Raw genomic sequence first — 13,522 nt, 5'->3', positions numbered from 1 at the left:
TTTACATTTATTATTATCTTAACAATTTTTATTTCATTTTTTAATTTATAAAAAAAAATTATAATTTAATAAGTAATTTTCATATAATACATTAATTTTTATCTAATAAACTGCTACAAAAAGCATGATTATAGGTGAATGTATAAATAAAAAAGTTTATTCAAACATATACAATACAAATGGAAAATTTATAAATAAACAAAAAAATTATAACATGCCGAGATAGATATACTTTGACTAATTTTTTTTTCTAAGGATAATATAAATTCAAAATTTTTTTAAAAGTTGTACCTGCATTTTGTACAATATTAATCTAAAATAGATTGCATAATTTATTTACTGGTGTACAATAATTTAGAAAAAATAATTCCTATTTAAACTGTGGAAGAATGTTGTCAAAACATTAAATTAACTTTAATATTATTTTATTTTTGTTTAAAATAGTTACCTTTTATTTTTGAATTTATTATCCACGGAATCCTTAAAAAATTTATCAAAAATAAAAAAATAAATATAAACATGATTACCTCCGAAATTGTTACCACCATGTGCAGCACTGAAAGGTATCACATTGTCACGCATATTAGGATTATAACCGCTACCAACACGAAAAGTATTGCCATGACCACCACCAGGATTCATACCACCACCAAAACCGCCACCCATTCTATTTCCCATTGGACTACCACCCATTGAATTATATCCTGGATTACTATGTGTTCCACCTATCTGATTCATACCACTCATACCTTTAAAATAAACAATTTAATATATTTTAAAATATTTTAATTTTTACCTCCACCTCCTCCTCTCATCATTTGTTGATTACCCATTCCTATAAAAAAGAAAAAAAATAACAAATTTTGATAAAAAAATTATTATTACCCATTGGTGAATTAACTCTTTGTTGCATAGCACCAGGATCTATAAAAAAAATAATTAAATAATTAAATAAATTTTATTGTATATCTCAATATTACCTAAAAATTATTTTTAAAAAAATTTCAAATTTTTTATTACCTCTCATTCTATTAGCACTAGCTAATTGTGCAGCAACAATAATAGACAACCCTCTAGATGCACTACATTTATCAAGTATATTTAGATGTTTACAAATTCTCATCTAAAAAATTTTTTTCTAATAATTTTTTTTTTTTAACTAAATCAACTAACAAATTCATCCCTGCTAACATATCTATTTATTTTTGCATTAGCTCGATCAATTGCTCTTGGATTCTTTTGCCATCCGTAAACATCAAACTCAAGATCAAGTGATTCTAATGGTTGAATACAACGAAGAATAACATTAGTAAATGCTACATCATTTGGTGTGACAAAAAGTGTACAAGCACGGGTATTTCTGTCACAACGGAAATCACTATCACATAATATATATTGAATTTTAGTAAAACAAATTATAAGAAAAAGAGATAGTAAGAGATACATTACTCTAATGATACTTTCAAAATGTTTAAATGATATTTTAATAGTTAATTTTTATACATAGAAATGTTAATTTATACTTTATAAAAAAATATTTGGAAATATTTTATAATATTTGTAACTTGATGTATAAGTACATTTTTTGTTAAAATCATTATTAAATCTTCTAATATTTTAATTTATTTTTAGATAAATTAAAATTATGTGTTATTTTTTTGCAAAAATAATGTAATAAAAAATAGGTATTAAGAAAAAAATTATTATTATTATTATATGAATATATAAATATATTTTAAAATATTAAAATTTTTTTTTTTTAAATTATAAAATAATTATTAATTGTTTATAAGCATTATAATATTAAAAAGTTTTTTATTTATTAAATTTAAAATTTGTTTCCTATGCATTTAAATCTAATAAAACTAGTTTTTTTTTTTGTTTTAACAATAAATAGTTGCATTTAAATTGAATATTAATGGTGTGCTAAATATTTGATTGTTAAATTAAAAATTGTTTCTTTGAACTGATTGGAAAATTATAATTTTTTTAAAAAAATAGTAACTTCATAAATTATACCATTAATTATTTTGTTTTTTTCTTTGATAAGTAATATTATAGAAATTTTCTATTTTAAATAAAAAAAAAGTATATAATTAATTTTAAATTATTTTTTTTTGTCAATATACTAAATTAACAATTGACAAAAATTTGTTATATTTATTTAAATAAAGTAATTAAACTACAAATTTATATATTTATGTTTCAAAATTTTCTAATAAATTATATAAGTGTTAAGTTTAGATAAAAAAATTAATATCTATTTGTTTCATTTATTTAAATATTATTATAAAATAAAAACAAGTTAAAGTAAATTATTATAAAAATAACTAAAAATTGAAGAAAAATAAAATTTATTTTTTAAATTGATTTATTTTTGTTATAAGGTTTATATTTAGAAGGATTCTGAAAAATTATATTCTAAAATTAAAAAAATTGTAAATGTAAACGTTGAAATTTTTCTTGAATATTTCAAAATTATTTTCTTGAGATTATATTATTGTTTGTTTCATAAGCATAACATTACATTATGCTTAAATTGATTTTTTGACAATTTATTCTGTAAAATGAGAGCATTTTTTAAATAACTTATTAATATTTTTTATCTTAACTTTTAATATTACTTTTTCCTACAAATAAATAATAAAGTTAAAAAAAAATTTATTACTATTATATGAAACCCCTTAAACAATAATAATTAAAAATTTATTTTAAACAAACAATAATACCTTGGAAATTTTTTAAACATATTATTTACAGCTAATTTTTACCTGGTGAACTTTGAGTATTTGGATTTGGAATTAATAAAACTTTTGTTTCATAATAAGAGCAAGCTTTTTTTATGTTTAATATTTGACAAATCATTTTCTAAATATATATTTTTACGAAAAAAAATGATTTATTGTAAATTTACTAACTGTTTCTTTTTTGCTAACATATTTACGAATTTTAGCGTTTACACTTTGTATTTTAGTATTCAATTTCTCCCATTGATAAACCTCAAATTCAATATCAAGTGCTTCAAGAGGTTTGAGAAAACCAAGAACAATAGTTTTAAACACAATATCATTAGATGTCATCCAAAGATAACATACTTCACGATCACGATAACATTTTATACCATGACTACATGATATATATACTACTTTAGAAAGCAAAATTATAAAAAATAGCTGTAATAGGGAAGTCATATTAAAATTAAAAAAAATTTTAACATGTATTAAAATTTTTTTTTAAATAATTATATTCTTTATACACACATATATATATATACATATTTGTATATATATATATATCAATTTACCTTTTACTAATTAATATTTGAACAAGCATTAGATTATTCTTTCATAAAAATTTTTATAATATATTAATTTGAATAAAAAAGTGCAATTTTTAAAATTACTTTAATTTTTTAACAAAAATTTTATAAATGTTTCTTTTATTTAATATTATAATAAATTGTGGAATATTTTTTTTTATTTTTGTTAGAAAAAAAAGTTATTTGAATATAATTCGATTTTGAAATTTCTTGTATTTTATATAGAAATAGTTTTCTATATTTTTCTAACATAATTATGTAAAAATGATAATATATTTTAATGTTATATTTCTTTTAGTTTATTTATCTTCAAACATTAAATATTTTTGTTAAAAAAAATTTACTAATTAAAATGAAACAGGAAATTCTTTCTTTTTAGATATATCATTAATTAATGTTTTACTATTAATTTTTTTAATAAATGCGGATGTTCCCTCTTTAAAGTGTTTTTTAATTTTATTTCTTTTTTCTTCTATTAATAATTCAGCTTTCATTTCTTTTTCAGCTCTTATATCATCACTTGAAGATTTATTTTTACTATTTAAAACAAATGCTCTTTTTTTCTTATTTGTTCCAATTGGTTTTGAGTATTTAAACATTGCTAATAATCTTTCTTGTGGTGATAAAGATGTTTCTAAAGCTAAAATTACTTGTGCCCATTGTCTTTTATATTCTTTACGTGTATTAGCAATTGATTCATAGGTTCTTGTTAACATAGCAATTAATAAATTAAATTGTGTCAAACTAACACCAATTTCAAAAATTAAAAATAATACTTTTCCTATAACATTCATTGTACGTACTGGGCAACTATTTAATGTTTTATAAAATAACATAAATTCTCCTACAGTCATAATAAAAAGTCTTTGTATTGATTCTAAAGGATCTGCTACAATATTATTAAAAACTGTACCATTATAATATAATTTATCATATCTTTCACAACTAAGAAATATAAGATAAAATGCTTGAGAAAATCCAAGAAGAAAAATAAAATATATTGCTACAAAACGAAACATATCTTGTGCTATAATTGTATATATCATTAATACAAATGGTCCAACAAATTTTATAGATCTACAATAAAATAAAAAATGAATAGTAGTAAAAAGAATAGTAATAATTGATAAAACATTTTCAAAAACAAGCATATAAACATGTAAACCACATAATAATCGTACAGGTATCATTAATATTATTAAAATCCATGAACATTTATATGCTAATTTAGCAGGAAAAGCTTTTAATATTTGCCACCATCTTCTTTTTCCCATATGAAGAAAATCTTTAATTTCTAATACTATTTGTAAAATAACACTCATAACAACAATTATTTCAGAAACTAAACGAATATAACCAAATCCTTGTGGTATATCATAATTCCATAAATGACATTGTCCACCACGAAAATATTTACTTTCATAAAAATCAACATAATTTAAATTATTATTACTAGAATAATTTATAAAATTTTCCATTTGTGAATCATTTTTCTTAAAATAATTTAAATAACTTTGACCTTTAGCCATTATTGGAATTATACTTCCATCTGTAATTACAGCTGTTGTCAATGAAAATGGTCTATTCATAAAAGCCATAAAAAAAAATAAGTAATAAATTGAAAAAGCACAAAATGAACGTAATAATTGTCGTCTACCAAAAACTTTCCATTTTGCTTCTAATAAATCTTCTATTAATCCATCAATTAAATTAAGATGTTCTGGTGTATCTCCATAAACAACAAGACTTAATGCACAATCATTATTTATATTACCTGTTTCTTGATCAACTGTATCTATATTAGATAATGGATATGAATAACAATTTGAACTACCATAACACCATATCATTTGACGTTCAAGTTTTAAAAGTTCTTCAAACATTTTTTTTTTACCTAATTTTGCTGCTAATGTTAATGGTGTTAAATTTTGATTATTTGTTATTTGTAATTTGGCACCTGTTTCATAAGCTAATTTTAACATATCTAATTTTTCATGAATAACAGTCATATGGAGAACTGTATTACCATTAGTATCTTTTAAATTTGGATCTGCTTTTTTAGCTCTAAGTAATCGATAACAATCAACTTGTCCTGTACATGCAGCAAATGATAATGGATATTCACCAAAATACATTCTTCCAGTATAATTTGTCTTACTTGGTAAATCAACATATTCATGTTCTAATGAATCAGTTCTTCCACTTTTTTGATCATCAGCACAAAAAAATGCTCCATAACAACGAGCATTAACATCAGCACCATTTTGTAATAAAAATCCTGTCATATATGAATCTTCATTAACAATAGCTTGATGAAGAGCTGATAAACCATAATAATCTTCAGAAATAAAAATATCATTAACTAATCCTGGATATTGTTGTACTAATTTAATAGCAATATTCATATGAATAGGTGAACCTTGCATAAGACATGTTCCAAGTAAATTTTCTCCCATTGTTCCTCTTTCATCTAATTTCCATACAATTTCTCTATATTTATGATCTCCTTTTCCACCTTTACCACCATCTAAAAGTTTAAGAGCTTTTTTAAGATCACCTTGATTTTGTCCACCTTCTTGATTAAAATCATTTAATATATTAGGACCACTTTTTCCTTTATTTTTCTTTTTTCTAAATGCTCCTAACATTGCATTTCTTTCTTGATTTCTAATTTTTACTAATTCTGATATTGCCATAACTTTTCCTTTACCATTATTATACATAAAATCAGAAACCTGAAAAAAAATATATATATCATAATATTATTATTATTTACTTTGCTTTCAATACATTCATTAATAAATGAATGATCACCTGTATTAGCAGCATACTTCATCCATGATATTAATTCACCTTTACCATACATATCAGCTAAAGAATAAATTTTTTTTTCTTTATTATCATTATTAATATCATAATTTTTTTTTCCATCATTCATTTTTTTTTATTAAAATATATAAATTATCCCAGTAAAATAGATATATATATCATATAACACTAGAATAAAATGGTTTTCAAAAATTGGTAAAACAATTTTAAAAATAAAATAAAAATATTTTTAATGAAATATAACTTATTATTTATAAATACTATAAGTGTTAAATAATAAATTAAATAATTTTATTATGATTTAATATTTTCTGAAATTTGAAATCTGAAAAGTACATTTTTTATATCATTAATTATACACAAATTGACATAAAACATATTTTTTAAACATTATACCAGAATAATTAAAGTATTTAATTAAAATTCATATTTTTCAAGTAAAATATTTAAATATAAAAAATTAATGACTTCGAAAAAAAGGTAAAAACTTTAAAGTGATTTGTTTTTTAATATACATATATATTAATATTTTATTTGTTAAATTTAAAAAAAAAGCAATTTGTACTTTTTATAAAGTACACTTTTTTTAAAGACAAAAATAATAAAATATATTTCAAGTTACACTTTTATAACTTTGAATAAAATTTATGTAAAAAAAAGTTTTTTTTTTAGTTGTATAAATTAATTTAAAAAATTTTTGTCATTACATTATCTATTGTTTATAAAATACTATATTTATTATTAACTTTTATTATTTTAAAATATATATTTGTAGATATTTCTTAATAACATTTTTAAAATTGAATATATATAATAATACGAGAAAAAAGTTTTTCTTTAAATGTATTGTAACAATAAAAATTAATCAAACTTTTTATATCTGCATTCTTAAACTATTTTTTTTTGTTATAAAAATATACCAATATTTAAATTTATGTTGTTTAAATTATAAAATAAAAAATATTTTAAAATAAAAATAAATAACAAGAATGTTTTATGAACATAAAAAATTAAAATCAGTTATATTTGTCAACCAAACTATATTATTATAAGTACATATAGTACACATTTTACATTTGAATTAATTAACAATCATTTAAATGAAAAATAATAAAAATAACTTTTAAGAATTATTTAATATTTTATTCATTTTTCATGTGATAAAAATTTTCTTGACATTGTTGACTTACCTCATAAATACAGATAAAAAAATTTTAATATTATTTATTTTAATGTATATAACTAAAATTTTTTATATAAGTGAAATGTTAAAAAGTACACAAAAAAATAAGTAAATTTTTTTACTCCTTTAAAAAACATATATAAAATTAATTGAATAATGTTACCATATTCTTTTTATAACATTTAAAAATGTTTTATATTTTCTTTATAATTATTTGTAAAAAAAAATTTACATTTTATTTATTTTTTGGTTTAAAATAAATTTGTTTTATTACAAACAAAATTTAAACAACAAAATTTATATACAAAATATTATAAAAGTTTATAAAATATTTTTGAAATTATAATAACAATGAATATATATATATATATTTCTAATTGATAAATATTTAAATAACAAATTTATTATTCATCTAAATATAATTATTTCATTTTACTAAAAATAAATATTAAAATATAAATAACAATAAAAAAAAAGAAATTTTGAATTAAACTTAATATTAGTAAATGTCATAATATAATCTAGATACTGTATTTTCTTTTAAAATGGAAATAATATTAATACAAATTTTTTTTAATATAAAAGTTATTTATCTTTCTTTTTGTCAAAGTTTAACAAAATAGAGTTATTTTTTTTTTATTCATGCTTCTTTTATTCTGTCTAACTTCCTTTTTTTTTTGTAAAATATAGCATTAACCTTTTCAAATAAGAAGTTTTTAATATAATCATGATTTCTAGAGGAATAAAAATAAATCATATCTGAATAGAATATGTTAAGTAGTATAATAAAATATTAAAAGAAATAAAAAAGAAATTATTAAAGTTATTAAGGTTATCAGAACATTAAGTAATTTATAATTTTACAATTTTTATTACAAAGTTTTTTTTTGCAAATTTTTTATGTAATAAACTGTTTGCCTTTAATTAATGATAACTTTTAAGGATATAAATATCTATAAAATGAGAATCAATTTATGTAAATTATCTCATTAATAGATAATAACCGTATTATAAATAGGTAAGTGTAAATAAAGTCTAAATTAACATTTATTTAAATTTTTTTTTATACCATACAATATTTTAGTATAATTGTTTTTATATTAATCTAGTATTTTATTCTTATCTAAGTAATCATTAATAGTAAATTTCTTATTAAAAATTTACTATATTTTTAATGCAATAAAGGGGACATTTTAAAATGAGTTGGACACTTGTTTAGTATATAAGAAGAAAAAATAAGAAAGATAATTAATTATTATCAAAATAACAAATCATAGAACTCCTAATTATAAATTATTTTATTTCTAATAATTTATATAAAATATATATTTTTATATGAAAACATATATATGATGTGGAAAAAATGAATTGGTAAGATGATGAAAAGTTTTATTGGTTAGCTACATCAGATTCACCATTAAAAAGACAGAAGACAATAAATAACTAATCAAAATACTATGTAATTAAATTGTTAATTATAATAAATAAAATATTTTTCTTCATAGAAAAAATAAAATTAAACTTATACATTAAAATACAGTAAAAAAAAATTTAAAAAAAATTTAATAATTAATAATAAGAAATAAATTAATCATGAAAAAAATAAATTCATATTTTCGGAATGACAAAATTGTTTTGTTTTACTTAGATATCTAATAATATCATTCCAAATTGAAGGTTCAGATAAACAGAACCGATCTCCTAAAATAAATAAACCAGATTTTGCTCTTGAAAAAGCTACATTAATACGATTTTCATCTTTTAAAAAAGATGATGCATATGTATTTTTTGAAGTATCAGCTTTAGTTGTACATACAATTATTATTTCATTTTCACTTCCTTGTGATGAATCTATAGTACAAATTTGTGGAGTATAATCTTTATCAAGTTTTTCAATTATATTATCTACTTGACTTTTATACATACTAATAATTGTTATATCTTTATATGAAATATTTTTAGTCTTTAAAAAAGTAAGTAATTGTTTAACAACTTTTGCTTCACCATCATTTATTAATGAATGATTATTACCAATTTCAGAAAATGTTCCTAAAATATTTATAAATAAAATAGGATTCTTAAGATTTGGAAAATTTTTTGTTATTAGATTTCTTTTGGTTTCATCTATTCCACATGTTAATTTATTATTATAAAAAAATTTAGAAATAATTTTTAAAATAATAGGATGCATTCTATAAGAACAGTCAAGTTCAAGATTCATGGAATAATTTGTTTTCAAAGCAATATTCATTATTGATTTAGCAAGTATAGATTTACTTAATTTTGGATCAGAATCATGACTATATGGAATATATGGTGGTAATTGTTTTTCATCTCCAAAAAAAATATATTGAATATTTGGATAGATTGTAAAAAGTTCTAAATATTTTATTAATGACATTTGACTTGCTTCATCAATAATAATTCGATGTGGTTTAAATTTACTATAACTTCTTGATTGAAATATTTTTTTAGCATAATCAGCTGTCATTATAATAAGATTACATTTATATATTTTAAAAAATATTCTTTCATATTTTTTGGATATCTTCATCATTTCATCAAAATGATTTTTAAGAGATTGATGATTTTGTGTACTTCTCCATTTAATATTTTTCCATTTATCTTTTAATTGATTATAATTATTAACTATTTCTTTATCTTTAAAAGATAATTTATCTTTAATATTTGACATTATTTCATTTATGACATGTTCCTCCTCATAATAAATATCTTTATTTTTTTTTATTTCAGCATTCTTTGACAATAATCTAAGAGGTTTCAATTTTGTAGAATTTAAACTTTTAACCATATTTGCAAAAGAATTACATGCTTGATTTGATTCAGCAATAAAATATGTATGTTTGGTAAAATCATTATCAACAATAGTAGCAGCAATAAATGTTTTTCCAGTACCTGGTGGAGATTTTACAAAAATAACTGGTGTTTCAGTTAATGAAATTTTTATAACTTCCTTTTGTTTTTCATTTATCTGTGTTACTGATTTAATTTCTAAATTTTTATCTATCAAATATGACTTTTCTTCATTTAATTCTTGTGGATTATTTAGAAGCATTTTAGAAATAATTTTTCCTGTTGATGTTTTGAATGCTTTATCTAATAAATTTTTTAATTCTTGTGGATTATTATAATTAAGTTTATCTGTGCTACTCAAAGAAAATTCTACTGAAGTTGCATTTTCATGTAAGGATAACAATTCTTCACTTGTTGTAAAAATTGACCAAATTTCAGAGGAAAAATTTATATCTATTGAAATTTTATCAACTTCTTTGTTATCATCCTCAAAATAACATATAGCAATATAACCAATTTTTTCAGTTTCAATATTTTTTTCTTCTTTTGAATTCATATATTTAAATGTTAATGTACACCGTTCTCCAGGACAAAAATGTGAAGTTTTTAAATCTATTGTTTTAATAAATTTTCCTAAATTAATAACTACATTAAAAATAATATCAACACTACTATGTTGATATAACTCTTTGAAATCTATTACAGTATAAGAATTCATATCATATGTTTCATTAATTATTTCAACAAAATTACGTAATATTTGAAATTGTTGTTGAGCTAAATCATTAGTATTTTCAAATTTATCTTCACAACTTAAACTATAAAATGCCTGACGAGCAAATCTTTCTTTCATATCTAATGTTTTTTCTATTTCTTTCAAAGGTTTAAATATATTTTCTACAGTAAAACTAATTTCTTTAAGCATTCTTAAACCGGGATATATTAATAATTCTTGATTTTCTGTAAAATTGTTTTTAATTTTTAAATTATCAATATTTTCTTTTTCAATAGAATTTAAAAAATCATCTTCACAATTTTTTATCCCATCCATCTCTTTGTTAATTTCTAAAGAATATGAAGGCAAATCATCAGAGTCTAGTTGTATGGTACTAGAAATATTTTTAATATCATTTTTTAAATTAATTGATGGTTCTTTACATATAAACTTTTGTGATTCACTTTCAAAAGAATTATTTAAATTAATTTTTCTAATTTTTTCTCCACCAAAAATAATACTAGTTTGTCTTCTTTTTTTATTATTAGTAATTTTGTCATTTGATATAATCATTTTTATAGTTATATTTAATCCAATCTATAAAATTAATTTTAAATTATGTTAAAAAATATTATATATATATATATATATTAATTTTAAAAAGTACAAAAAAAAACAGAAAAAATTTAATTAATACAAGTATTATGATATGAAATTCAAATATATTACAAAAAAGTTAACAGTAGTTAAAATCAATAAATTTATATCAAAATTATTATAAAATAATATAAAAATATTTATAGTCATAAATAAACAAAATTTCAAGAAAAATTTTATATTTTTAAAAATATAATTAATTTTGTTTGGTATTTAAAAATTAAAGGAAATATTTTGATATCTGAAATATATATAACTAGAAATTGTATGAGAAAAATTTTTTTTTCAAATTTAAAATAATTTTTTATTGAATTAATATTATTAACATAAATTATTTTTTACTACTGTACCAAAAATATTTTTAAATATATTGATTATTTTTTTGATGAATTAATAAAATTACTTTTATACTATGAAAGATAGAATAAAATTATGTTTTTTTTTTTTGATTTGTCATAAAAATTTTTGTATCTTTTATATTTATAATGATATTTGTTGGAAGAATGTTTGTTTAATATTTTTAAATAAGATTTTATTATTAAAAAAAATTTAATGATATGAAAAATATTTATTATATTATAAAATAAATTTTTTCTTTTATTTGATAACAAAATAAAAGATAGTAGATAAAAAATAATAAGTTAATAAATAACTATAATGTAATTTCTTTAATCTGTAAGAAAATTTTAATTGTTTTTTTATAAAATTATATTATTTTAATTTTTAAGGTATTGCTGTTGTAGATGTTGCAGTAGTTGAACTTGCATCAGTAGTTGAACTTGCACCAGTAGTTGAACTTGCACCAGTAGTTGAACTTGCATCTGTAGTTGAACTTCCACCAGTAGTTGATATCGATGACGTTTCTAAAGTTGTTGACGGTTTGCTTGTTGCTGATCTTCTTGTTGTAGTTGTAGTTGGTGGAGGAATTGTTGCTGGTTTTCCATTACAAGTATTACATGTAGAAGAACATATTTTTGCTAAACTAACTCTGTATAGATAATGTGTACAAAGGGGTGCAAATGATGCACAATTTTTTCCTACATCTCTGCAACTTGAAGTTTTTTTAGGTACGTAGCAAGAACTATAACCTCCCATTGAATTACATTCTTTAGTACAACCTTTACACATAAAGCTTCTATACATACTTCTAGTACAGAATCCTTCATTAGCTAAATCTATACATTTTTTACCATACAAATAAGATATTAAAATTGTATTTAGCAAAATAATATAATTTAATAAATTTTTCATTTTAATTGATAAAATATGAAAATCAAATTTCTATCAGTATATTCTTACTATATATATAATTTTTTATTTAAGAATTTGTCACTGTATTGACTTATGTAACTGTAAATATTACTAATATAGTTAAAATAATTTTTTTTTTATATTTTCCTACCAAAATAAATGTTACGAAATATTTTTATTATTTTTTTTATATCTAAATAAATACAAATTTCTATTCAGTATATAATATTTGAATGATAAATTTGAAATACAAAAAATAATTTAGAGAAATTTTTTAAATTGTAAATAAATTTATCATATGACTGATAATTCTAAATATATCATTTTATTTTTTATATAATTATTTTACTAAAAAAGTTATATTAAATTAAATATAGTTTGTGTAGGAAGTTATTTAAAAAATTAAAATATTTATATTTACAAGTAACAAAAAAAAATTTTTTGTTTAATTTTAAATTAAAATTCTAAATATAATATTAAATTATTTAATTTTTAAATGCTTTAATTTCTTAAATAAAAAATTAATTCTACTATTTTAAAATTGGTTTAAATATTTATTTGATCATTCATAAATCAAATTTATGCTTGTATTACAATATTTAATATACATATTTCAAATAAGAATATATATATATGTTGGTATAATTTTTTACTCTATTACATAATTATAAAAGTTTTAATTTTAATGAGATAAAAGATTTTCATTTTATATAAATATTCATTCATTAAAAGATATAAAAATTAATATTTATAA

At 19.1% G+C, this 13,522-nt stretch overlaps 5 protein-coding genes across 5 annotated transcripts; all 5 read right to left on the bottom strand.

The window, feature by feature from the left end:
• Positions 1-466: 466 nt before the first annotated feature.
• SRAE_2000451400 (Hypothetical protein) lies at positions 467-1,446 on the bottom strand (the record flags this gene model as incomplete). The annotated part of the gene is made up of 6 exons (XM_024643393.1): positions 467-480; positions 528-749; positions 797-835; positions 886-924; positions 1,021-1,123; positions 1,174-1,446. The coding sequence occupies 6 exons, from the start codon at positions 1,444-1,446 to the stop codon at positions 467-469; spliced, it is 690 nt and encodes a 229-aa protein (XP_024509067.1).
• Positions 1,447-2,555: 1,109 nt separating this feature from the next.
• SRAE_2000451300 (Hypothetical protein) lies at positions 2,556-3,191 on the bottom strand (the record flags this gene model as incomplete). Its single annotated transcript, XM_024643392.1, has 3 exons — positions 2,556-2,560; positions 2,772-2,868; positions 2,919-3,191. 3 exons carry the CDS (start codon positions 3,189-3,191, stop codon positions 2,556-2,558), a joined length of 375 nt encoding a protein of 124 aa, XP_024509066.1.
• Positions 3,192-3,666: 475 nt separating this feature from the next.
• On the bottom strand, positions 3,667-6,257 carry SRAE_2000451200 (Nanchung; the record flags this gene model as incomplete). The annotated part of the gene is made up of 2 exons (XM_024643391.1): positions 3,667-6,054; positions 6,096-6,257. The coding sequence occupies 2 exons, from the start codon at positions 6,255-6,257 to the stop codon at positions 3,667-3,669; spliced, it is 2,550 nt and encodes an 849-aa protein (XP_024509065.1).
• Positions 6,258-8,922: 2,665 nt separating this feature from the next.
• SRAE_2000451100 (Regulator of nonsense transcripts 1) lies at positions 8,923-11,433 on the bottom strand (the record flags this gene model as incomplete). Its single annotated transcript, XM_024643390.1, has 1 exon — positions 8,923-11,433. The coding sequence occupies one exon, from the start codon at positions 11,431-11,433 to the stop codon at positions 8,923-8,925; it is 2,511 nt and encodes an 836-aa protein (XP_024509064.1).
• An 807-nt stretch (positions 11,434-12,240) lies between these two features.
• SRAE_2000451000 (Hypothetical protein) lies at positions 12,241-12,645 on the bottom strand (the record flags this gene model as incomplete). Its single annotated transcript, XM_024643389.1, has 1 exon — positions 12,241-12,645. The coding sequence occupies one exon, from the start codon at positions 12,643-12,645 to the stop codon at positions 12,241-12,243; it is 405 nt and encodes a 134-aa protein (XP_024509063.1).
• Between the last annotated feature and the right edge of the window lie 877 nt (positions 12,646-13,522).

This window comes from Strongyloides ratti (assembly GCF_001040885.1).
Source record: "Strongyloides ratti genome assembly S_ratti_ED321, chromosome : 2".
Lineage (NCBI taxonomy): Eukaryota > Metazoa > Nematoda > Chromadorea > Rhabditida > Strongyloididae > Strongyloides > Strongyloides ratti.
Note: the sequence above shows the minus strand (reverse complement) of the source record. Positions and strands in the feature narration are given on the sequence as shown.